The sequence below is a fragment of the Fundulus heteroclitus genome, chromosome 7, assembly GCF_011125445.2.
Source record: "Fundulus heteroclitus isolate FHET01 chromosome 7, MU-UCD_Fhet_4.1, whole genome shotgun sequence".
Taxonomy (NCBI): domain Eukaryota; kingdom Metazoa; phylum Chordata; class Actinopteri; order Cyprinodontiformes; family Fundulidae; genus Fundulus; species Fundulus heteroclitus.
Genome location: NC_046367.1, coordinates 21,235,469 through 21,260,962, shown reverse-complemented (window position 1 = coordinate 21,260,962; position 25,494 = coordinate 21,235,469). Strand labels below are relative to the sequence as shown.

Genomic DNA, 25,494 nt, shown 5'->3' with positions numbered 1-25,494 from the left:
GTATTTCCATCTGGGTTAGTCAGTCCTCAGGGATGAAGCCCATGTCTTAAAACAACTCTAATCCTTTCAAGAACATTGTAGCAGCTGAAGCTATATAAAAAGTGGTGCAAAAACATTTTTCTATCAACTATTCTGATCAGAATAGCTTTACATGTTCCTTTCGTGGTATGCATCGCACACAGGATGGTTATTGGTGGCTCAACATCAGCTCATGTATAAACATGCACTTACTGCAAATGTGACTACGGTTCAAATAAATATAGAAATAATATTTAAATAGATGATTTTCGAACAGCCTGTTTAAAAGCATAAAAACAATATTTTACTGTTGAATTGTATTTTTTCACCATCGCTCCTGTCCAGGAGCATGTGAGCGGCTCACAATTCCTCCTGGGTGTGGCGCTTTGCAGCCGTGTTTATATTATCCCACTTAAGCTTTAAAGGTCGATCTTTTCACATTTTATATTCACATTCTTTCTATGGTAGATGTTTTGCCGATCCTGTAGTTGTACACAAAAGGCACGCAAAGCCTCATGAGTCATAAGCGCAAGTTGAACACCAATTTGTTAACAGCAGGTCGGATATTAACGGCTTATAATCTCTCCACAGAACCTCGTTTCAAAACTGAACTGTCCATTCGATATTCGTTCAAAAAAAACAACAAAACGAGATCACAAAGTGCTGCGACAGTCGGCATAAAAATCAACGATACTCATATTTGGTGCTAATAGTCAGGCTTCAAAAATGACAAAGAGTGCATAGAACGCAAACAGTAACACAATCTTCTTCCTTTCGGATGCTAATAACACTTCATACACGAGCAGAGAGCGTTTTTTGGCCCATGCAGCTAACGCAACAGAAGCATGGAGATAATGAGCAGAAAGTTTCAATTAAAGCAAGTCTGTGCGACGACGAAGCAGAACAGATTCTCAATACTTCTTCTTTTTTTTTTTTTTTTTTTTCCTTCTTCATATCACGAGATCACAAAGAAGACACTGGAAATATACAATCCTGCTAAAATATCAAGAGGGAGGTCCGCTCTCGGGACCTCCGCATACATAAGTCATCAATAATGCCATGCACTACACTTACAGCTAATCTCTGGCTTATTATATTACACATTTAAAAAAAAGAAAATAACGAAAACATTAAATATTATCAGCTTTTATATATTTTGATTGAGGATATATTTTTTTTCTTCTTCTTCTTTTATGTAAAACCTACCTGAAACACTTCAGTCGTGCGCTGAGGAGCTCTAAGAGCCTCGCAATGTAATCTGAGAGCAGACGATGATGCGATATAAACACAAAGGTATTTCCTGTACAAACACCATGAGGGACTTCCGATTGGCTGAAACGTGCAGGTAAACCGGGGTACCTTTGTCTGTTTTGGGGGTGGGTGGGGCAGGGGCTTTTTTTTTTTTTTTTTTTTTTTTTTTTTTTTAGCTCTGTACAATCAAGCAAAAAATGGGGATTAAAAAGACTTTGTTCCATGCCGGTTTCCTTCGGCCCAAACCCCTGACTGAGACATGCAAAGATTGATCTTTTCTGTCGTTGTCCCTGCAGGGGCTGAGGGAAAGGGATCGGAATGGAAGAGAGCGAGATGGTGGCCGGTGGGGGGGCTGGGGGGGCTGTGGGGGCTGGGTGCACACCTGAAGGAGACGTCGGGCAGCAGTTCTTTTAGTTCTGCATCTGCTCGAAGAATTTGTAGGTGGGGTTCTCGTAGCCGTTCTGCTGCATCTTGGCCAGATGGCGTTCCTCGGGGGTCACCGCCGCGTCCACCTTTAAACACACCGAGAGGGCGTTTATACGGAACGTGACATATTGGGTGGGGGGGCACAGAGCGGAGCTGTGAATGAGCCTCTTACCTCGATCACACCGTGATGGATGGACGTGTATTGTTTCTTTCGCAGCATCACCAAAGTAATGACGATGACGGTCGCTATGACGACCCCTCCGACCATGAGGCCGATGATGGCGCCCTTGTTGGACCCCACGTCTTCGGTGAAAAACACCTACGACAACGGCGTCACAAGAAATGCAACGCTCAGGGCCATTTATGAGTACGAGAACAGGGACAGAAGGATATCAAATAAAAAATATGTGTCGCTGCAGTTAAAACCATTTACCTTAATCTGGTTAAGTGACATTTTTAAAAAAAATCTCCTAATTAGGGTTGCAACTCTTATCATCCGAAACTTAGCATACCCGAAGCTCTCACAAAAACATTTTCTTTTCATCACTGAGCCACTATGTAATAGTACACATTTTCGTTTCATTTATTCCATAGGTTCCATAAGTACGTGCATTATTTTCAATCATTATATATATTTTTTGTGTGATCCAGACTACCACAAGTCACTCTGGAAGCAGGGAATGACCCACCAGTTTCTGATGGTAAACCTCATATCCAGCGCTCTGCCTCTCTTCAGTGTCCATCCGCACCTCTGGCATCTCTTCTGGCTTCAGCGCAGAAACTGTCAACAAATTAGAAAAAAAAAAATATGATGTTGCACACCTAATGTCACGCACTTATAGTAATAAATCACACAACAAAACAACATGCTGTTGGACAAGAATGTGAATCCAGCTTGACTGGAAAGAAAAACCCCGTTTGAGTCTTAAGTTTCTATTCAGATAAAATATTTTCTGTTCTTAGCGGTAAGTGTGGTTAAACCACATGAACACAATTGTACTTTGCAAAGCAAACAAGGTGATGAAACCTGATTGGCTGAACTACTGTACACACTTCTGGGTACTTTCTCCAACCGGTTTGAATGGAAACTAGCTCTTGCTCAATTAACTTTAAAAAGGCCTGCCCCCGAGCCAGCTTTGTTCTTTTGTTTTTAGAGCTTGCACTCAAATTCCCACGAGAAACAGAGAGAAAATATAATCCAACTTCAATCGCATTTTTCTTCAGGAAACTGGACTTTTTAGACATAAATTTCTTTGTGACTGCACATTCTAACCAGCAGCAGTGGGCGATAACTGGACCCAGCAATTTATTTTACAGCTAAGATAAGCAATTCAAGTCATGCAACATGATTTTAGTCATGCTTTATTCCTGTGGAGTTCGGTAGATGGCAGCAGCAGTTGCTAAACATGCATCTGCAGATAAATGACAAATGATTTAGAGGAGGAAACAAGCAATTCATGTTGGTGGCAGATGAAAAAATCCACAAAGTGAATACTACAGGCCTCTGTTGCTGTTACGGTTGTAATATTTTAGTTTAGGACAGGTGAACAGATCTCTAAAGTAGTGATTGTTACCGGGTCGTGTCGGGAGTCCTCTGTCTGGGTTAGGACGGGCATCGACGGGCTCAACTGCAGAGAAAAAGAATGACAAATGGGATTTAAAAGAAGAATAAGAAAATAAGCAGCTTTTAAATGATTGGTGTCGAGAGCTGCTGACTAAAGCCGACTCCTGATACCTGCTGATGGTCGACTGTTTTGAGACTTAATGCTGACTGTGCCCTCAGGGAGTTATGCGGTAGCATTTGGCACAGTTAATTTTTAACAAGCATAAGCTGTTTACGTGGTTAATCGTAAGTTACAGACGGGTCATGTGATCTGGGCTCTCTTTAAACACCCTCAGGGTTTTACAATGACTTTTGAGGCTAAGGAGAGACTGTGTTGGCTGCTGCAGCAGTGATACCTGAGCTCAGACAGCTGTTTATGTAGAGGGAGAGCTGTGCAGAAAGCAACAGGAAACACACTGAAATAAATTAAGAGCCGAAGTCAGAGCAAAAATGCTACAGTTAGACGCGTGAAAACATCATCAGAACGACAAGAATTTACTGACAGGTGTAGATGTTTGTCAAGTCAGGAAGCAACGTTGAAGCAAAATGTCAAGAATAACGGAGACTTCAGCGTCCCGAGCATCACTGGTAAGTTAGCTAAGTGGGACATTACACCAATACTAGTGCAGACCATGTAATGCTGATGAAATGTGGTGATATTATGACACTACTTGTTCAAGATATTGAATTTTAAGTGTGTAAATTGTTACGGTTCGATGAACTTTAATGTAGTCAGATTGGAACTTGGTATTGATAGACTCCTTTATTTAACCAGGTAAAAAAACTCAGCGAGACTAAAAACGTCTTTTCCAAGACTGACCCGATCAAGACGGCTGCTCAAATGCACATTTGAATACATCATCGCACGCAATAAGATTATCAGTTTGGAAAGTCCAGTCACAACATGCAATCATGCTTTGTACTCATCTAAAAGATTTGACTTGGCCCAGAGATAAAAGAGTTCTCTATTTCAAGTCCTTTTGTGCATCAATCCAGGTCAATGGGGCAGAGAACTTGAAAGCCTTTATTCTCAATTCAGTTCTTACTCTGGGGATTTTCGTCAGTATGAAGTCCTGAGAACGCAGGCCACATCTGTTAAAGTTTCTACATATTTGCAGACATAAATATGTAGGTAGAAGTTCAAGAATAGATTTGTAGACAAAAGTCAGCTACTAGCATATAGTGATGGAGATTGTGCAATTGCATATAAAGAGCAATGACGTACACTATAGTTGCAACCAGTGACAAATGGCAATGCACAGTAATAAACAGCATACAATTTCTTAAAAAACTGAACTTGCAGGTCTCCATAATCCAACAAAGAAAGAAAAAAAAGTAGAAGTGATCAAATGTATTCTAATTTGCAAAGAAAAACATGATTTATTTCTAAAAAAGAAAAAAAAAAACAATTTCAACTTTTAAATGATATTATGGATGTGCAGTTTAAAATACAGATTCTCATAATTTAAAATACAGAGATATTTATAAGATGTGACTATTTGAATTTCGACCCCACGCACAGTTGACAGCCTGGGAAGGTTAGAACGACACTGTTTCCCTCTAGAAAAAAGCCTGTACTTTGATTTATCTGCATTAAGCACTAGCTTAAGTTGAATTAACAGGGACTGAACATAGAGAAATGCTGACTGTAACAGTTCCAGTGATTTTGAAGCTTAGAAAGAAGAACAGTAAATTACTGTGTCATCAGCATACTGATGACGCGTAGCATCAGATAAGTTGCGACAAAGATCATTTACATAAATTGTAATCAACAGTGGCCCCAGTATGGATCCTTGAGGCACACCCTTTACAATAGGGAGGAAGGAAGGACACACTCTGTTCTACCTAGGGATAGTGGTAGCAGCGTAGTAAATAATTAGAGAACTAGTTTACTGCCTGATTAGAGGCCAATCATGTTACGTCTATCTGGCAGGATGGCATAGTCTGCTGTGTCAAATGCTTTTGACACGTCTATAAAAAGCGCTGCACAGTGTTTACGACCATCTAGTGCCTCTATGATGTCGCTGGACACTTTAACAGCAGTGTACTGTTTAGGAAAACCAGACTGATTTTTGGAAAGGACATCATGAGCATCCTAAAAGCAAGTTAGTTGTTCACTAACCAGCTTTACTTAAACTTTAGAGAGAACACAGAGATCGGCCTATAGTCATCAACTACTGAGGGCTCACCACCTTTAAGCAAGGGCAAAACATACGCAGGCTTCCATATTCTCAGAATTTCACTATCAGAAATTGTTAAATCAAAAACATGGCACAGAGGTGTTGTTATAAAAAGTGATTAATGTCAAGCATGGGGGACATAAAATACGAAAGAAGTACATCTCTAATAATTAGGGAATTTAATATTCTGATATTAAACAAATCAAACTTTATTTTTATCTTAAAAATGATTTCACAAATTTCTACGCCAGTAACTTACTCTGGTTCATACAAAGGTTTTCCATTTAAATTATCGCAGTCTGTTGGCTTTTTATATCTTATTTCTGTGTTTTACACTTTGCTTTGGATCTATTTGTTAGCAAACAAACTGTTTTTGTGTCTATTTACCACAACACCATGTGACGGGAAGTACGATATCGTGAAAAACAAGGAGAAGCAAAGGAGTTGAAGCGAGTCGCCAACGCCCAGCAGAGGAGCGAAAAGGAAGAGGAAAGTTCAAGATCAAGTGCGAAAAAGTGCAAAAGATGCTATCACTTTACTGCGAGGCGTTGCAGGACGGGCTACTGGCTCTTACAGCAGCAGCATCAATTATCACCATCTTGCTTTCTGATAGATCAGCAGCACTGCCGGCATTAAGGCACAACAATGTTAATGTCTGCTGATCGTGACAAAAAGGACAAGTTAACACTATCAGGATGAACGGCTGGCTTATAGATGTATACATATTTTGTGTTTTTTTTTTCATAGTCAAGATACATGACTAAGCCCCTTTAACATCTTTAAAAAAAACAAGAATGTTTAGTTGTCAAGTTTTCCTCTAACTTTAACTATTACCGTGGTTTTCAGTGTTTGGCTGGTTGAAGCTCTCCGGGTGAATGAAGCCCCGTCCGTCCAGGCCGGGCTCCATCGGAGCCGAGCTGTAGGCCTGATCTGGCATCAGCGCGTCGTTACCATAACTCACCCTGCCGTCCACCTGCAAACACAGAAGGACATTAATCAGGACGCCTCCGGGTGTTGACGGCTCTCCAGCTCTGATGAGTGTCCTCCAAGCACCGACTCATCGGACCAGTCAACGGCCTTATGGGCCAAAACTATGCAACAGCTGCGGATAAATGATCGTAAAACTTTTGGGATTTTAGAATACTTCATGGCGTGACCTTTCATTTTGGACCTCAGCTTCCTATCTTTCTGCACCATTTTAGTTCCAACCACGTCAGCGCCTAAGTTTCCGTGTGCATCGTGACTTTGTCCCAGCTGTCACATTATTGGGCTTTATCACTATTTTTACATGTTGGAGGCGTAAAACGTGCGAGTGGGAGCAGCCTGACTCACCCGCCCGTCGCTCTGCAGGGAAGAGACTTGCTGAGACAGCTCCGACTGGACTCTCTGGACTATAGTGGCTGTAATGAAAGGAAATAAAACGAGACATGAGAGCAGGATGGTGATAAATGGGAGGCGGAGAAGGTGGGAGCCAGAAAGTGAGTAAAAGGGCGGAAAGAAGCAAGCCAAAGGGCCCGATGGAGCCAAGCTAAATTACTGCAATATGACCATGTGGTTTTAATGAGCTCAGCCTTCAGACATGCAGTAAAACCCCATCAGCACCTGAAGAGGATGTAGCAGTTTTTACCTAATGCTCAGTGTATCCTCACACTGAGGTGAAGGATGTAAAATATACTCCATTCAGACACTTTCATGCTGACCAGCATAACACCGGTATTTGAAGAATATGTTTACTTTTGCTCGAGGGTTATGACAACCCCTTCGCTCTCCAAAGAAAACATCCAATAAATAAGAAACAGCATCATTGAGGATATAAAAATGGGATTCGTGCTGTGTTCGCGCTAGATCTCCCACACGGCTCGCATACGGGGTGCCTGAGTCATCCGCTGTCTGAAGCCTTCTGAGCGCAGAAACTGGATTTTCACCAACATTCTTGCAACGTGACTAATCTAATCCAAGTTGTGAGTGCTGTCTGGGTGTCTCTGTGTGGCGAGTTAGCCGCATACTTTTAATACAGTCAGATACAGTTCAATTATGCAACCGTTCAGTAGTTTCATCCAACTGATGAAGCAGAGGGAGCTAGAACAATCCTGTATCTTTGGAAGAAGACTTTGGTTTTTCCTATTAAAGGCTTTTTTTTTTTTTTTTTTTTTTTGCTGGATGCAACCACAAATATTTATGTGGCTGGAACCACAGAAAATGTTCCTGTTAATAAAAATCAGAAAAGTTTGTTGTCTAGCTGGAAGTCCTTGGGGGTGCGGTTATGTCAGCTCGGTCAGACTGGATGGAGAGTGTTTGCGTACCGATTCTTCAAGTCTTAGCTCCTTCCTTGTTGGTGGAAAACAGATTTCTTTTGGCTCTCTTCTTTGTGATGTGCATGGCTGACATTTGTCCTGTTGACAAATTCCCCCACCCTGTCAGGTAGCGATCAGGTGGGGATTGGCTCTGAAAGGAAGATCCGGCCCCCTGTTCTCTGCACAGACATCGGTGCTCCCATGCACTGCAAAAAGGGAACTAAAAATAAGTAAAATTTTCTTGAAATTAGTGTATTTTACCTTGATTTGAGCAGGTAGATAAGACTATTTGCCAATAGAATGAGATTTTTGCACTAAAAACAGGAACAATTCATCTCTAAAATAACATAATTAGACATCCTGCACTTGAAATAAGACGATGGACATGAATTGTTCCTATTTTAAGTGCAAAAATCTTATTCCATTGGCAAATAGTCTTATTTACCTGCTCTAATCAAGGAAAATTACAATGATTTCAAGAAAATTTCACTAATTTTTAGTTCTGTTTTTGCAGTGTGTAACTAGCTCCGGCACCTTCAACCGTCAGCCTGCCACCTCCTCCGCTGCCATAAGTGCCGTCCTTTTCTCTCTCTTTCATCCCAGCTGTGTCTAAGATTAAATTGCACACAGGTTTATTTAGATCCTCCACTGGCTGCATTAAAACAGCCCCCTTGTCTGCTCTCTTGTCTCTTTTTGGATTAGGATCATGTGAAACCGAACAGTCATTTTGGGATTAGGCTCGTGTTTTAACCCTTTTGAGTCGCAGCTAATTGCAGCCTGCAGCAGGTAGAAAGGTGTGCACTCCTAAATAAATCCTAATCACTTTAAGCACAGAGGATTTGTGTAGCTAAGTGAGCCCAAACTGTGCCTCGATGCTGGAAGCTTAACCAAAGAAACAACGACTTGCTTACCAACTTGCTTTTGGATCTCATTAGCTACGCTGGGCACCTTGTAGAGCAGACCCAGTGACTGATTCATCCTCTCGTCAATCACACGGAGGTGGGTCAGGACCTAAAGGTGGAGAGCAGGAAATAAAAGTCAGAGTCAAAATCTCAGGCATAACTCACTAAGCCCTTTTCTACCAGCAGGAAGTTTATTTTCATCACATTAAAATCGAATCGTTTCGACGCAACACGTTCCAGCACCTGAGGTCGGATCTGCGCGGCCTTCTTTGGGTCGACTGTGCGGACGTGTTCGTAGTGTTTCAGCGTGTGCTGCCTGTCCTTCTGTTCTGCACGCACGTACTTCTTCAGCAGGCTCAGCACCTGTCGAGGCTGTGGGTGGGGAGCAATTGTTGAGATATAACATGTTTCTGGCTTATTCTCGTTCTTTTTTTTTTTAGGGTGTGTTCAAACAGAAACCCAAAACTTTAATGCGGTGTCATGTAAAGGCATTCATAGCCCACGTTTTACAAGAACAAAAATATGCTTACTTATTCAGGATTTTATTAAACAAACCAAATAATTACTAATACCTGATTGATGAGTGAAAAGAACAAACAGGCTCATCAACATTGACCAACTTCCCTGTTAAAAAGAAGCATTTCCACAGCATGATGCTGCCACCACCATGTATCTCCATGTGGACGGCGCTTTTCGGAGCAATAACCAGTTCAGACCAAACGCCTTTGGAACATGAAGGGCATCGGGTTTACACGCCAAGTCTATGGTTGCACGTTTTGAAGCTTTTGCCGCATTTCCTGCTCCCTGTTTGGCTTGACGCACATAAAGCGCCTCTAGAGTGGCCGAAGAGTTGGAAAATCTGAAACCTTTGCAGCTAGACGCGGGGCGTCAACCAATCAGAGAGAGTCTGCTATGTCACGCAATGGGGGGGGGGGATTTTCTGACAGGAAGAATATTTTTATTTCTTATCGCTGATAAATGTAACCCGAAACAGATGGACAGCCGCTCTTCAGCTGATATGGGGCGTCTGTATTTGTCCAGGCAGGAGATGCGGGGATTTCAGCCGCAATTTTCCAAAGAGTCTGGCAGAGGAAAAGACGAGAGCAGCTCCTCCCCACGGGAGCTGTCAGAGGCGGCGTCAGAGCGTTGAGGTGCTAGACAGCCCGTAGAACTTTTATGTGTGTCCGAGATGAGGTGTTGGACGCCTTTTTGATGCTCAAAAGGCGTTTGGTCTGAACGCGACATTATGCTCCCCGCCACACATAAGGATTTGTTTGTAAGCTAAATATTTCAGCTCTGGACTCATCTAACATGCACATCTTCTTCCATAGGTTTGCTGTTTCCCCTACATGGGGAACTGGGATTTTAATCAAGGGTTATCATTTTTTTATCATACCTTAATTTAACCAGGCTAAAGACCCATTGAAGTCAAATACTCATTTATAAGAGTGACCTGACAGCAGCCCAGGTCATAGTGGAAAAAACTAACGGAAAAAACAAACAAAGCAACGACAAAACAAACATTTACAACCTAAAATATGGATAAAATTGACAATTACAATGCAAGAGTTGTAATTTCAGTAGCAACTTAAAAACCTGAAACTGTAATAGGTTAAGATTTAAAACACAGGTCCCTGTTCAAAGGATTCACACTTTCGTTTTCTCAAGCAAGACAACGAGGGCCCTCAGGGAAACATTTTCTCACACTTTAAGTTCAGATTTGAGAGCAGAGAAACTGAAGGCGTTCTTTCACTTTTCAGTCCGAAGACATGGAACAGATGCAAAATGTCCGTAGGACATGATGCATACCGGCTATCAGTTCCCCAGAGAAAAGCGCATAAATAAGTTGGAACTAGGCCAATGAGCCTTGTAAACCAGAGTCACATTTTACCTTGGATGGTTTTAATTAAGGGAATTTTCTCTGAAGGAACAGACGATTTTGAGAAAAGCCTTATCTTGGACTTTTATGTATTTAAAACCAGTTTCAATTTCGCCAAGTGAATCTGCACTGCATCAAAATCTGACTGGCCCGGAGTGGCTAATCGGGAGGACCGGGACAATTCCCGGTGGGTGGTCTGATATTTGGGCTACAAGGGTCGTTGTTCTCAAAGACGCAGACCTTTTTAAGGCAGGGGACTGTTCGGTCATGACACTGTAGAGTGGATCACGTACGCTACGCTGCTAGCACTATCCCTGGGCTGTCTCCGCCTCCACTGGCAGCTTTTCTTTCTTAGACGCACCCTGATGTAACGTCAGCGCTCTCGGTCAATGCTGATAGAGAGTCAAAGGAGCAAGCTGGAGTTAAAGAGGAAAGCTTTGAAAACAAGACGATGCTAAATGTGCAAAAATGGGCACCTTTTCGATAAAACAAGCTCACGGTTTGAAACGTCAAATGAGGACGATGAAATGGGTACAAGATAATTACCAAGTCATTCTGTGATGTTATATAGTTTAAACAATAGTATGATGAAACGCACATAATTCAGAATCAAAAGCAAGATACGGCACCAAATACCAGCCATGAGCCCACAAGTCCTTAGAGGGCAGGTAGGATTACTCATTAAGTGAATATTAGAATAAATATAATAAAGAATATGGTGCTGTTCTGTATGAACAGTGCCCTGAGATGTTAGATGATCCAGCTCTACGTTCAGGAAACTGACCTGAGTTTATCAGATGGCTTTTTGTAACGACGAGGGACGATTTTATTTGTGCTGAGAATTACGACCATTTTTAAAAATGTGATTTAGTGTCAGAAGCAGAGCCAGTAGTGATGAGGGGATTGCTCCTGTTTGCGTGGACGAAACAGGCAAAGCTGTTGGGATCCGTCTTTGGAATGATTTACCAACGGAAATAAAAATAGAAACTGACCTGAAAACATTTAATAGTAAGGTGAAACATTGGCTGAAAGAAAATCAAATATGTGAACATTGAGTCATTATGATTATGTTGGATGTAAGGTGTTGTTTTGTGTAATGTTGTTAGGATTGTGTAAAATGTTAATGGTTGTCTTTTATAATGTATTTTATATATGATTGTGCAATGTGAGCTACGTTTTAGGAAAATGTATTTTATAAAGGCCTGACTGGGGACTGGGGTTGCAAATTAGCCTATAGGCTAGAAACCTTTCATGCAACACATCTACACATTTTGTTATGGCTCTGCCTATTACAATTATGAATGTAATAATGTGCGCTTCATTGTCCCTGACAAATAAACTAATAATAAAAAAAAAATAAAAAATAAAAAAAAACAGTGTATGAACAAACAAGCATTGGTTCTAATATAGCTGCTTTCTATGCCCAAACAATATCAGTGACCTGTTATATAGGTTTTTTTAATCATTAAAAGTAAGACAGGAAATACATAGCCCACAGTGAAAGGGAATAGAATGAATTATGAAATAAATCTGCATATCTTTTAATAGTAATAGGTCATTAAGTGGGCCGGTCTGAGGCATGAAACTCCAGGGTTAAAAATAAGTCGCATTCCGGCCCTGGTATGAGGCGTTTGATAAATTGTGAATAGAATGGGACCTAAACACGGAGCCTTGAGGTACACCTTTTGTACCTCAAGAAAGGGTGTTGAACAGGAATGCAAGCCACATGTTCTTCTGATTTTCACTTTTCTTTCTACTTCACAATTATGGTCTGTCAAATGAACTCCCAATAAGACGTGTTCGCTTGTAACGTGAAAGAAGATGCAATAAATAAGTGGGTGCGTGAGTGTGGAGACGTACCCGTGGAGGAGTAGTCTGAAGGGCACTGAGGTAATTCTCCAGAGCCAGGCGCCGGCGGCTGTTGAGCAGGGCCTCCACCCGGGCCATGTGCGTCTCCACCAGCTGCTGTCGCTCCTCTGCCGCCTCCTGCTCCAGAGCTTCCACCTTCTCCTGGAAGTGCTGCGTGTGTGCGACATTTCATGAGACCAGATTACATTTTGGAAAAACAGTCGAATGGTCTGATGCCAGGAAAAAACATTGGATGACATGAAGGAGTTTACTCTGACCACACAGAAGCTACAGGATTCAATCTGTTTCGGTTTAGCGGAACCGGCACGTCGCTTTCGTTTCACTGAAACAAGCAGGGGTCCCACCTGAATCACAGCTTTCTTGTCGGCACGAGGAAGATTTTTGGCCTGCCTCTCAGCCTCCTCCCACTCCTTCATGACCTGAGCATCAAATGATTCACGGGGTGAAATTTTTCAGACCGCGGAATAAACTATAGGTTGCCGATGTGAAGACGCATACCTCGGACATCTGTTCACGGTGTTTGGCCTCGAGACTTTCTTTGGCTTTTCGGAAGTCGGTGTGTTCGTTGTCGTCCCCTGGCGATTCGAGGTACTGGTCCACAGCATCCGGAGGACTGGGTGCTATGGTGGGCACTGGAGGGGAACGAGGAGAGGAATTAATCCAGAGCAGAATGACGAATAGGATAAAAAAAAAAAAAAAACACAGGAAGTTAGGAAGGCTGACAAAAAAAAGATGGAGAAAGTGGAATCGGTCTTCTCCGACAGACAGTTAGTCACATAAAAGCAGTTTTACAATATACCCACGTAAAGTCATACAGGCTACGAACGGACACAAAGTTTTCTTAAACAAGGAGGAGTCATCAGTGGGAATCTGGACATAAGCTGCAACACGCCGCCGCTTCCTTAACCTTCTTCACTCCAGTTTTTTACTCAAGCCTGTTCAGCTGTAAACACACACTCACCTGGCCAAGACACGGACACAGAGTGACGACAGTGAACTCAGCAGACTGCACAACAAAGCATGCAGACACACACACGAAGTGAAACGCATGCAGACGCACGCTGACATGCAGACCTCTTCGTCTTCATGCTGGAGGAAGGGTTAGTGGTTCAGGTTAGAAACGCCGGTAATTAACAACTACTCACTGGGTAACGGGCAAAATGCTTATAGAATAATACAGCTGGTAATATTCTATATTATTCTGTTGCTACTTATGGAAACTTATCCTTTATGTCATGATATCCTAAGCAAAATCAATTAATTACCATGTGTTTAACTGCATTAAATTGCATCTGCTGAGGATATTTATTTCCTTTTAATGTTTTCCAGAATTCAAACAGTGCAATCCTCACACTGTTTTAATTCTGTTTGCTTCAATCTCTTGTCATACTGCTAACGTAAAAACCTTCTTCATTGACTGAAATCAACAACTTGACACACGGAGGAATTTAAGTTTCCTGCCTGGAGCTAGATGAGGTAGCTGCTCCTATGTCTCTTATGTCTGTCTGCTTTGCTCAAAGGCACTCCCAGGGGCTAATTAATTTTCCAAAGCTTAAAGACCAAATAATTTAACCAGTCAAGCGGCTCTTTTACTTCTTTTGTCTTGAGTCCTAATCAAAAACATTTTTTTAAACTGTCTGTAGTCTCAGACGAAACGCCACCCTTGATACCGGCTGGTGGGTCTGCTGTCTGGGATTCTGACGGCTGCGTCCCTGCGGGGGCAGAGCTTTACCCGAGGGGTCGTTTAATTATCACAGCCTCTTTTTGCGTGCACGCTTTGCAAAACGGTATTACCGGAGCCTCCTGCGTGTCTGAAAAAGTGACAGTAATTATTACATTTGATTATGCTCAAAGCAAACCGTTTAGACGTTTTCTTTTACGTTGTTTATATGTGGTGAACTACAACTGGATTCAAATATGTTACGTGTCAAATAATAACAAAGTCATAAAAAAAAGTTAGCCTAGCTCTTGGGGAGTTGGTTGAAGGCTGTGACTGTTACTTTAAACCCTTTGCCTGTTTTAGAGCGGCATATTGTCAGAGCATAATAGTAGCTCTGTTAACCTGGATAAGAAGCAGGTTTGAAGGCTTAACTTCTGACAAACTGCGGAGAAAATGTAAAAAAAAAGGGGAAAGAGTAGATGTAGAAGTGTTTCTGGGGAGTGAATAAAGTGTGCTGTGAGTGCCTTGTTTTACCACACTTTAAAGCGTACACATGGTTTTGATTGAATTCACCTGAATGAAGTTCTGACTGAGAATCAGCTGAATGCCTGATCTTGAATTACTTTGATTGATACGGAGGAGAAATGATCCTAAGTGCGACATCCCTGCAGAAAAGTGATGAAATTATAAATCCTATCCTTTTATACTATTTTCAACGTACTGGCACAATCCAAAAAAAACTATGAATACCACCAGCTTTAAGATCAGGAAACACGGGCTTTTCTTGGTGTTTTGTTTTTTTAAATCACATGGACGACAACATATGGGAAATTTCAAAACCTCTCACCTGATAACTGAATGTTGCCGCCTTTATAAGATCTCAACTGAACTCAATGCTTGATTCAGACGCTTCGTTAGGCTTCTTTCGGACGACACGAGACGAGACTACACACAGTCGGCAGAGCTCTGAGTGGTTAGGGTCAGCGTCGGCGCAACCGCAGAGAAAAGCGAATAAGAGAAGGAAAAACAACGGCGGGCAGCCTGAGGACAGGAATCAGGCCGTAGAGGGGAGGACCGTTGGCGGTGGCGCTCCGGTCCGGACGCACTTACACGAGCTGCTACACACAGCCAGGCAGTACTCCTCCGACTCAAAGTTATTCCTGTTGCCCCCGCAGCCCCCGAACAGGAAGGGAGCGCAGCGGCCCTTCCTGGGCACGAAGTACCAACGCTGCAGCATGGCGTGGCACGGGCCTGACTCGGCGCGGGCCCAGCACACCGCTGAGGTCACGTACACACACACACACACACACAGGCACACAGGCACAGCGAAACCAACATCAAAGCAGCTTCTGAATTCAACGCACAACTTGAAGACGGATGAAAAAAAACAGACGCACTCCTCGGAGGCTCCCGCTCTCACGCCTTACCTCGCACGACTTCCTCGACGGACTCTGTGGTGGTCGTGGTGGTGGTCGTCATGGCGACGTTGGCGCCGCGCTCGTCGCCGTACCGCTCGTCGATTACGCCGCCGTCCTCTTCATCGTCGTATTCGTCGCCGTCTCCATCCTCGTCCCTCTCGAAGGCTTCTTCCTCCTCGTCCTCCTCCTCGTCCTCGTCGTCCTCGGCGGCGGCCGGCTCTGCGTCGGCCGGGCGCGTCATGCTGCCGACAGAGGAGCCGGGTCAGCGCCCGTGCGGAGCAGATGTGAGCAGGCGCGCGCGGGTGGGTGGGCGGGGGGTCAATACCTGTTGTCGGCATACTCGTTCTCAGCCGCGCCCCACCAGACGTCCGACTCCTCCTCGTTTTGTTCCGCGCTGTCCGACTTGCGCTGCTCCTCCGCCGGGCAGCACACGAACTCCACCCCTCGGAAACGGTCGATGCCACACGGCAACAGCATCCCGTAGTCGTGGAGATTCATCGAGCGGTCTCCACAGGACTGATTTAAGCAAACAAATCAAATCGAATAATTTTTTTTTTTTTTCACTTTCTTTTCTCAGATATCACTTTACACATGTCAGCTTAAATAATAATACATTTGATTTAGCAATGGCATTGAGGTGTTACTCTATTATATCTGTTACACTATGTCTGTTGGTTGTGCTGTTCTTTTTACATCTCTCTTTCCAAGTGATGAAGCAGACGGAAGATGTTTTATCATTCTTTCCCTTTTATCTCTTCTTTCTTTCACCTCTTCTCTTTTTTTTTTCTCTTCTTGTTCTTCCTTTACTCTCCTACTTTCCCATTGTAGTGTCCACATAATTTGAAACACTCCCCGCTTGAATCACAATAAAACTATTTACATGCATAAATCAAGCATAGCACTATGGCGAAAGCTGTTTGCTCCACTTGTGAAAGCAAAATCTGTCGAGCTCTATCTGGCATTAAGACAACAATTCTCATTGCCACATTGCTAGACAGGACACTGGGAAAGAAATAAATAAATCAAAGGCCTTTAACCAGCGAATTGAATCTTTCTGATGTGCGTGAATCTGCCGTTTGTGACATTTAAGGTCTGATGCGTGAGCCTATGATTTCAACACTGGTTAAATAAATCAGCTGTGGCCCACTTACCTCTTTGGCCACGGTGTGCCAGTGCAGGTGGCTCTCGCACTTGTTCATCTGCTCCTGGTGCAGGAACTTACACTTGTCTGGAACCAGCAGGGCGTCGCTGACAAACTCCCCGACTGCAACACAGTCATGTTTTTACTGTCTGCACGCATCTCTTCAAACATTCCCCCCCCCCCCCAGTCACCCACAGCTGCAACGTCCCAGCGGCTCACCCAGGCAGCGGTACGGCACCACGATGTGCGTGTGACTCCGGCACTGCTTGCGGCCCTTCTTGCACCAGTTGGGAATGCTGACAGGTTGGTTGGCCTCTACGACATTTGTGATCTGTAGATCTGGGTACACCTGTTTTAAAAAGGAAAAAAAAAAGGTTTTATGTTGCATTATTCGCCCTTTTGGTTCTTTCCATCTGATGTTTGTTCATCTCCCTGTCTGTCGCCCCCCCGACTCCCACTCTCTCTGCAGCGCCGTTACATTCTGTCTCAGTACCTCTTGGCAATACTGCAGGATGCCCTCCTTGGTGCTAATGCAGCTCTTGGTGCCGGATGCGTCAGGCTCCCATTTCCCAGACTGTACGTTGATGTGCATGTTGAGCTTCCCACAGAACATGGCCACCTGAGGCTCGGTTAGCAGACCCACGGAGTCGTCCATGGGCACCTGGACAGGGAAGAAGGCAGCAGTGAAAACTCCTGGAACAACCTGCTGAAGATTAGCCAAATATACCCGCTCTCAGTTCATTTGACCACTGCGGGTAAAGTGTCAGTCAGTACAAGTCAGGGTGCAATGACATTTTTGCTATTTGGGCACACCCTTCAACCGTTAAAAATGCTTTGTTGATCCTTCTTTTGGTTTAATTTTAGCAACCAGCAATTCTTGAGTACACACCTGCCATTAAATATAGAGAATTTTTTACATTTTTTAGATTTAGATTAGATTAGATTAGATTCAACTTTATTGTCATTACACAGGTACAGGTACAAGGCAACGAAATGCAGTTTAGGTCTAACCAGAAGTGCAATAGCAGCAAGTGCAGGATAAACAATGGTTCCATAAGTACAGGACATGGGTTTTTACTGAATAAATATAGAGATGTATACTATTATAAACAGAATTTTACTGATGGATTTGTCCTATGAGTATAATATATTGATATTTTAGCTGTCCACAAGAATCTCCTAGATTTGTCCGCATGTCTGGACAAAGATGGGGGGGTTGAAGATAATACGTTTTTCTTCCAAATATGTAAATTTAAAAAAACAATCTAGTCCGGCCTAAAATCTCCCAATAGCTTGTGGGGGAATGTGATCTGGCCTTATGAAGCCAAACCAGGTGTTTTGGGAACAGTTCGGAAAGGTGCTTTTGTGTCAAACCACCCTGCACGTCACCAAAAGAGCCCAGTGCCGGCAGTAAAACACGTCGGCGGGAGCATTGTGCTTTGGGGTTGCTTTTCTTCAGATGGAACAGGAGTTTTTGTCAAGATGGGTGAAATAATGAACAGTCCCAAACCTCAGTCAGCACTGACCCAAACCCTACACGTGTCTGCCAGATTCATCACAGTAAATCCAGGCACACGTCAAGGTCACTTGCATCTAGGGCTGGGATATAAATCTATTTTATCGATTAATTCGATTTTGCAGTTCTTTAAGATTTGATTTTTAAAAAAAATAAAGATTTTTTAGGCCAATGCATTCTCTTGGGTTTACATGAAACTTTGCATTATATCAGTCCCAAAAGGGGAAATTGTTTTGCCAGTAACATACAATGTTGAATATATCGTATGTTTAGAAAAATGTACTCTCAAAATATATGTTCAACCATAAGATGAGTCACTTTAATTTATTGACTTAAGTACTTTTTTAAGTTAATTTGAAGCTACACAAGTGAAGCGATGCCCGTTTTTAGATGTGCAATACCACTACCACATTCATTGTATTATATTTATAGTTATATACAGTAATTAAATTTTTATCGTTTACAATGGCAGGGCCTACCATTTGGTTTTGGCATGTTTCAAAGTTTAATAATTAGCTGGACTTTGAATTCAGGTCAACTCTAAGATGACATGTTATCAAATGTTATTAGCAATAATTTCAGTAATTTATTTACATAAAAGGAAAGGTAAAAAAAATACAGATAAATCTGATTAGGTGAAATAAAACCAGACATTTTATTTTTAAGCCATATCACCCAGCCCTTCTTGCATCATTTACAAGACTCCCGCTCTGGGACCCTGAGCAAGACCCAACTCTAGAATGCAGCCCCCCTTCTCCCTAAAAGGGATAGGTTGACTGGAGACATCCGAATTGCATTGGAATGTGTCCTGCGATGACAGATCTAGATGATTATTACTTGTGCAACCTGTTTATCGCAGCTTCTCTTTTTTCCATCAGTTTCCATTTCCATTTGACGGAGCTGACTGTTCCAGTTGACCTGCACAGGATATAAAGTTTGTCACGTGGCCTCATAGCGTAAATGGAGGAAATAGGTGCCATTCATTCTTTGCCACTTTCAAAGACAACAATCATAACCTCAACAAAGGAGCGTGGTATTCTTTGCTATCTTGCATTATCTTTTAACTAGAGAGTAAAAAATAACACTGATCCATAAGTCATTAGAACCATGAATGAATAAACTAGCTTCAGCCATCCATCCATTTACAGACCACCAGACGTGCATAGAGACTTTCTTCCATATGACGTTGACTTTCTAGACCTTGTGAAGCTGCTATCAAAGAAAGCTAGTGCCACAACCTGACTAAGATTCTTAACTATGTTTAAGTTGAAATAAAGTTGACGAGCGCTGCCCGAAGAGATGTACAAACCAGTCGCCTCCTGCTGCGCAACATTGTTTTCCCCCACAGCTCGGTTCCAACCTAACCTGCGAGGCCAGTTGAGTGATGTCTGTCGGTCAGTCGGAAAAGGCAGTTTGCTTTCTATGACTATGACGTCATGCGGCTAAGTCGTTTTTAGACTTTCTCAAAAAACGGTTTGCCGTTAGTGCGCAATAAACGAAGCCCCAGCTAAATGTAGGTATTTAAAGGGAAATGTGTCAGACAGGGCTAGAGAACACAAAACGACATGATCAGAGACGGACGGATCGTGTCATTTTGTTTTTTCCATCTGCCTGCAACTGCAACATTCAACACAAAGCTGCTCATTGTACCCAGTATAGGAAAGGGATTTCATGTGAAAATCCCTTTAAAGCGTGCATAAGCACTAAAATGTACTGCCAACAATACCCCCAGCATTTGCACAGACGGAACTCGTCAGACTTGCTTTTGTATACTGCTTAGGGACCAGCACTCCAGCTAGGGAGTGGCAAAGGCTGCCTTGAGAAATTAGACAAGTCATGCCCAACAATCAGAATCACAATCAGACATACTTTAATAATCCCAGAGGGAAACAACAGCTTTCAAACGGTTGGTGGCTATTTCCAACGGTCAGCCTCCCTGAGACGTCAGAATAAACAACCTCGCCTTAAGACGGGTGAGGCCAAGTGAATACCACGGGACAAAAAGCTGAACACATTCCTGAGGCTTTTTGCAGAAAGCAAACATCTTTGATCACCGCTAAATTGCAGAGTAAATTCAAATCTGGAACTCGTTTAGAGTCCGGCCTGATGAGGACAGTTTCCAGTTAAAGAGTTCACCACTTGTTTCTCCGATGTTTTTAAGACTTTCTGGTTATCTTGAGCTTTTCTTTGGACTTCTGCTGCCTTTTTTGCACGTTTTATGCTCAGTTAATGTGAAAAAGTGACCATTGTGAGAGGAGAGCTTTCTTTTTGTTTGTGTCTTTGGTTGCTTTGTAAGCTACTGAACTGGTCTATGGGATATCCAAGCATAAAGCGACTCCTAAACCAAAAGGGGTTTCATGTTTTGCGTTTACACAATTTGTTACAAATGCTAGGGCTGGGCCTTTATCGTATCGTTTTGTCATTGTAGTGAAATTCCTTTTATCATGGTAAGAATTTGGACTTATCTTGACAATGATAACTTCCAACTAGTAATGACTTGAAAACCCCCAAAACTGCCAATATTGTCAGGATTGTTATTTTTGTAGTTTTCTCTACTATTGGTTTATTGAAAGCATCAATAAACATCAATACATTAAAAAATATAACGAAATACAGTTACTGTGTGCAGCTAGGTCATAGAAATCACACTTGTTTGTGTAACCAGTGTCCTGATTAAACACATTTCGAATTTTGTTTCAATATTACATTTTTTTAAAAGATTTAAGGACAGTATTTGAGCTTATTGGGCTATAATTGACATGCAATCACAGCCACACAGTTACAGTTAAAAAAAGCTTTTATCTTTTATCATCACATTTACCATTTTCAAACATAACCACAACTTATCAGAATTAAATTTATAGTCCATATCGCTCACCCCTAACAAATGCTCTTGTCCAATTGCATTAAAAATACCAGATACACACTTTGGTACACATAACATAGCATTTGTACTATCCCCAGTGAGATTTTCAAACGGTTCTTATCTAAAAACATGGTTTACAGCAGACTATCAACTGAGTGATGATCTAGGATAGAAGCTATCTAGAAGTTATCTTCCGTAGACACTTTTATTTTTAGGTCTGGCTCTTCTCTTGCCTATCGCATTTCTGCATGTTTACATTTTTTTCGTGCACACAGCCACACGACAGACTACTGTCAGGATTAGCTGCAAAGATCAAAAAGGGCAGAAACAGGCCCAAGTCTCAACAAAGGTCTTTCAGAAAGCCTTGGGACCTGCAGGCACTGGAGGTATGAGATTCTCACATTGTAAGAACAAAACTTTATAACGTGACTGCTTTTATTTAAAACAGAAAATCAACAATCGTTTGTGTCTCTTTTGCGGTCATTGGTGTCTAGCCATACCCGTTCATTTCTTTAGAGGATATTTTCTTGTGATCTGATCCATATGTATTCAGGTTTATTGCCCTTTGTTGTTGTTTTTATTCCCCTAGGTTCAGTAGGTGCTTTGTGTCTTACTTCAATCCCATCTGTTAAGTCTCCCTCCCTCTTTCAGTTTCCGTGCTTCGGCTGCTCCACATAATCCTCTATTAACTCACCTACATCCACTGTCATTCTCCATTCTTCCCTCAGCATTTAAGCTCTTTGTCATTGGTCTTTGATCTTACTCTGTGTCTGCCTGTCTGTCCTTCTGTTGCACCCCTTGTCTTGCCCGTTAATCTGCTTTCCTGTTATTATGCTATTATTCCTATCACGCTCATCCCACTTTCCTTTCTACACTCTGGCATAACTCCAGACATAAACAACTAGACAGCGATAATCCTATGCGTGCGATATAAAGTCGTACTGCAGAGTTGGTCTTAATTAAGATGCACTACCCAACTGGTTGACTTACACCACAAACTACAACCAAATTTTTTTGGAAAAGATCCACAAACACCACCGAGGATTAGGTATAAAGATCATTTATAGGTTTTGATTTTTTTTTTTTTAAATGAATGATAAATGATTTCTTGTTTTACATCCAACCGAACGTGTTCTTTAGTTGAGGTAGGTGGGATCTTTTAAATGTGTGCAACTCAAACAAGGGATTTCACCCCCTATTGGCTATATAACTTTAAACATCTGCAGTGTGCACCTTGCGCCTTTGTACTTTAAAAGAGCTGCCCTTCTATCTGCCTATCAAAAAAAAAAAAAAAGACATATTGTTGCTGTGTTCAAAATTGATCCGACTGAAAATTATTAAATAGCCTTTTATATGCTAACGTCTATTTGCACACTTTTTAGCTTCTCGGGTAGTGTTTGTCTGGTACATTCATGCAAATTCGCACATGGTACATTCGCTCTGTGAATCGACGGTTGCTTCTCTTCTTTTCAACTGGAACATCTCTTTATCTAATCATGCCGTATTATCTATTAATAATTGCACAGTATGTTTCCCCTTCTGACAAATCTTTCTCTGTTGTAGAGCTTCAAGAATCAAGTTACCACAGTGAAATCTTTTTTTTTTAGGCAGGCACCAGCTCAAGATGTACACAGTCCAGCTTCAGAATGCTGGACCGCTGAAGCTCAAAATGGACACTGCACCACATTCGTATATTACACGGTTTTAATAATACTCTCCTGGTTACCGTGAATAGCACACTGTCTATTTCCCCTGCATTGTTTACATTTCAATTGTTTACATAAATCGCTGCTGCATCTTTATCCTGAAAATTAGTGCAATTTACTGTGATTTTTCAAGCTGTATGCAAATGAAATTTCGTTCTGTACGCACTTTGTGCATACAAAATGACAAATAAAGCTGTCTAAAGTCTAAAGATAACACTTTATATATAAATTAAGTCAGTTTTTCCACATTGTGCGTTTGCATTTCTGAGGGTCTTCTCAAGGAATGCTCGGTTGTTTTTCCATGAGTGTTTTGTGTACGTTTGCTATTATGTGTGCATTCAGAGCTGACGTCTCACCAAAAAAGTTAATCATGGCTGCATAAATAACAAAAAAAACATTCTTGATTCTTGAAATTAACAATTCCATACAGGAGCGTGGAAAATGATAGTTTGGCTTTTACTGCAGGCACTTTGTTTACATGTGGAGTGGCATGCATCTAGGCAGTTGGGAGGTTATAAAGAATAAAAATATTGAGTCTTACTGCAGAATAGAGAGAGTTTGCCTCTCCAAATGTCTATTACACGATGTGCAGGGCAACCTGTCGTTTTATTGTACTTTAATAACCTAAAAGGTTGATTGAAGGGGCGCACTAGACGCAGGCTGGTAGCTGGAACATTACACCAGTAATGTCATGTTAACCTGTAGCAGCCTAATGTAGGGTGTCGGTAGGCCTGAGTAGCACAGCAGCATCTCTGCTCCAGCAGCAGCAGCAGCAGCAGAGGAGCTACAGGCGCCATCTTGCTGAGTGGAACTAGTCGGGCTGCATCCTTCTTTTTTTTTTTTCCATTCTCCTCAGCAGTTTCGCCAGCCCGCAGCTACCGCACATTCTGTTGTTTACAATAATAGCTGGGCAATTATTCCCAATATAAGTGAAGTGTATGTCGTGTCGAATAATATTAAACAGAGCAAACCGACATTACATAAATATTTTTAAATATTTTTTTTTTCCTGTTAGCCAGATCCCAGTCTGTGAAACTTTCCAGAAAAAAAAAAGCTTAGCTGACGTTAGCTAACGTGACCCCTGTGTGACTTGAATCTAAAATCCTCATTTATCACGGAATATTGTGAGAACACGTTCCACGAAACATGAGTGGATGCAAAAAAATATATACCAAACAGGACAACAAAAACAAACGAAAAACATCCAACGTGGCCGACAAAGAGCGAGCTGTCAGTCCCTGGCATCTAAGGGCAGGCCTGGACGTTCCTGATGTGTTTATCCTCTACGCAGCAAATCTCCACGATCAGCGGGCCTGCTGTGAAGACGGACACCCGAGGAAAACACGCTATAAATGTTTAAAATAAACCCTGTTTCAGCTTAAATGTAAGCGGGGGCCGTCTATTAGATCAATGCATTGTCTGGTAAAGGTAATTATTTGACGCCTAATGGTTAAAGCCGTGATCTGAATGCGCCACAGCGGGCTGCGCCGTCCTTTCCCCGGCAGGCCCGCCGCAGCCTCTCGGGCGTCCGCCGGGATCGGCTCGCCGAGCCACCGCGCCACGGGCTGCGGCTTTCTCCGCCAACCGTGCTCACCTCAGAGGAAAGCGTCAAGGTCGCCACCAGCAAGAGCAGAAACGCCGTGTGCTCCCCCATACCGGCCTCCCGATAGATCCAGCACCACCGTCGCGACCCCCTACCACGGATTGTGTCGCCGGGATTAAAAGGAGAAAACGTCCGAAGAGATTAAAGCGGGCCAGCCGAGGCGCTCCGATCCCGGTGATCCTTCCCTGTTTCCTCCCGGAGGTGGCGGTGTAAAGCTGGATATGTTTGGATTGGAGCACGGGGGGGAGGGAGGGAGGGGGGTGCATTACCCTGATGCGTATATATGTGAGGCCAAGCACATTTTATCTGAGCAACAATCTTTTTCTTACCTGCAGGATTTTACCAGAAAACATTGAATGATTCAGGTTCTTTTGTGCAGAGGTGATACTAGGACCTCCGGCCAGAGAGCAGCTGAAAGTGCCCCTATGTCAGAATAATGCTTATCTGTTAGTGAGATAATGTCAACGCTTAAATATAGCATTTTTCACAATAGCAACATGAGTAATGCTCTATGTAAAATAAAACATTCCCTGATTGGGGTTGTTTGCAGAAGTGTGGTGGTGACATAGCGGTAAGGCAGCCCTAGGCTCTTCTACGCTTCCTCCAGAGGATGTCATTGGTTATATGACATAAGAGAAAAATATGTTGTACAAAAAGCCAAAGATAGTAAACAATTAAGAAGTAGTTAAGAAAGATCCCCACTGCTTTGAGAACCTTAATCTTAAGGCTTGTGATGGTACACGCCCGTATCCGCATAAAATATCCATCTATGGGAAAGGCATTCAGTATCCATCAGTGTTATCAGTCATCTGTCTATCATTATTTATGCAAACTTTAAAAAATTGCTTCACAACAAGTAGCATATATGTTTCTGATTTATAACCTACAGGACTATCATAGCCTGCAGGAACGTATGGTCACCCAACATGGGAAAGTTTACCACAGGGTGGGCAGGAAACTTTCAAAGGATCACAGAATTCAGTACTACATAAATTAAAAAGTTCACTGCAATTATGAAGTTATTTGTATTCCCAAAGAGGTTAGGCTTTATACAGGGCACCCAAAGACACATACTGGATGCGTGGATGGTTGGACCCAGGATCTAGGAGTTAAAAAACGAAGAGTGAAAAACTAACAGAGGTGAGTTGGGAGTAAATTACAG

The 25,494-nt window shown here is 42.4% G+C and overlaps 1 protein-coding gene across 2 annotated transcripts; it reads right to left on the bottom strand.

Annotated features, from left to right (window-relative positions):
- Window positions 1-942: 942 nt before the first annotated feature.
- Window positions 943-24,558, bottom strand: LOC105934899 (amyloid-beta A4 protein). Of its 2 annotated transcripts, XM_012875076.3 has the most exons (18): window positions 24,324-24,558; window positions 17,135-17,302; window positions 16,861-16,990; window positions 16,652-16,764; window positions 15,826-16,016; window positions 15,510-15,742; window positions 15,193-15,360; window positions 12,921-13,054; window positions 12,767-12,841; window positions 12,414-12,572; window positions 8,918-9,046; window positions 8,684-8,783; window positions 6,811-6,878; window positions 6,313-6,451; window positions 3,270-3,323; window positions 2,385-2,476; window positions 1,868-2,014; window positions 943-1,781 (listed from the first exon to the last, which is right to left on the bottom strand). In XM_012875076.3, exons 1-18 carry the CDS (start codon window positions 24,381-24,383, stop codon window positions 1,680-1,682), a joined length of 2,262 nt encoding a protein of 753 aa, XP_012730530.2. In that variant the 5' UTR covers window positions 24,384-24,558; the 3' UTR covers window positions 943-1,679. The 2 variants fall into 2 exon arrangements, with proteins under 2 accessions (XP_012730530.2, XP_012730532.2); XM_012875078.3 differs by lacking the exon at window positions 15,193-15,360 and having other exon boundaries at window positions 24,324-24,557.
- Window positions 24,559-25,494: the final 936 nt, after the last annotated feature.

What these genes read in the sequence shown, in the direction of transcription:
- LOC105934899 (XM_012875076.3), bottom strand. Translation starts at nt 24,383, where the DNA reads ATGGGGGAGCACACGGCGTTTCTGCTCTTGCTGGTGGCGACCTTGACG. An exon ending in GGCACACCGTGGCCAAAGAG is followed by an intron (nt 16,017 to 16,651) that starts GTAAGTGGGCCA and finishes TGCTTAAATCAG; the next exon opens with TCCTGTGGAGACCGCTCGAT. An exon ending in TGAGATCCAAAAGCAAGTTG is followed by an intron (nt 6,879 to 8,683) that starts GTAAGCAAGTCG and finishes CTTTCATTACAG; the next exon opens with CCACTATAGTCCAGAGAGTC.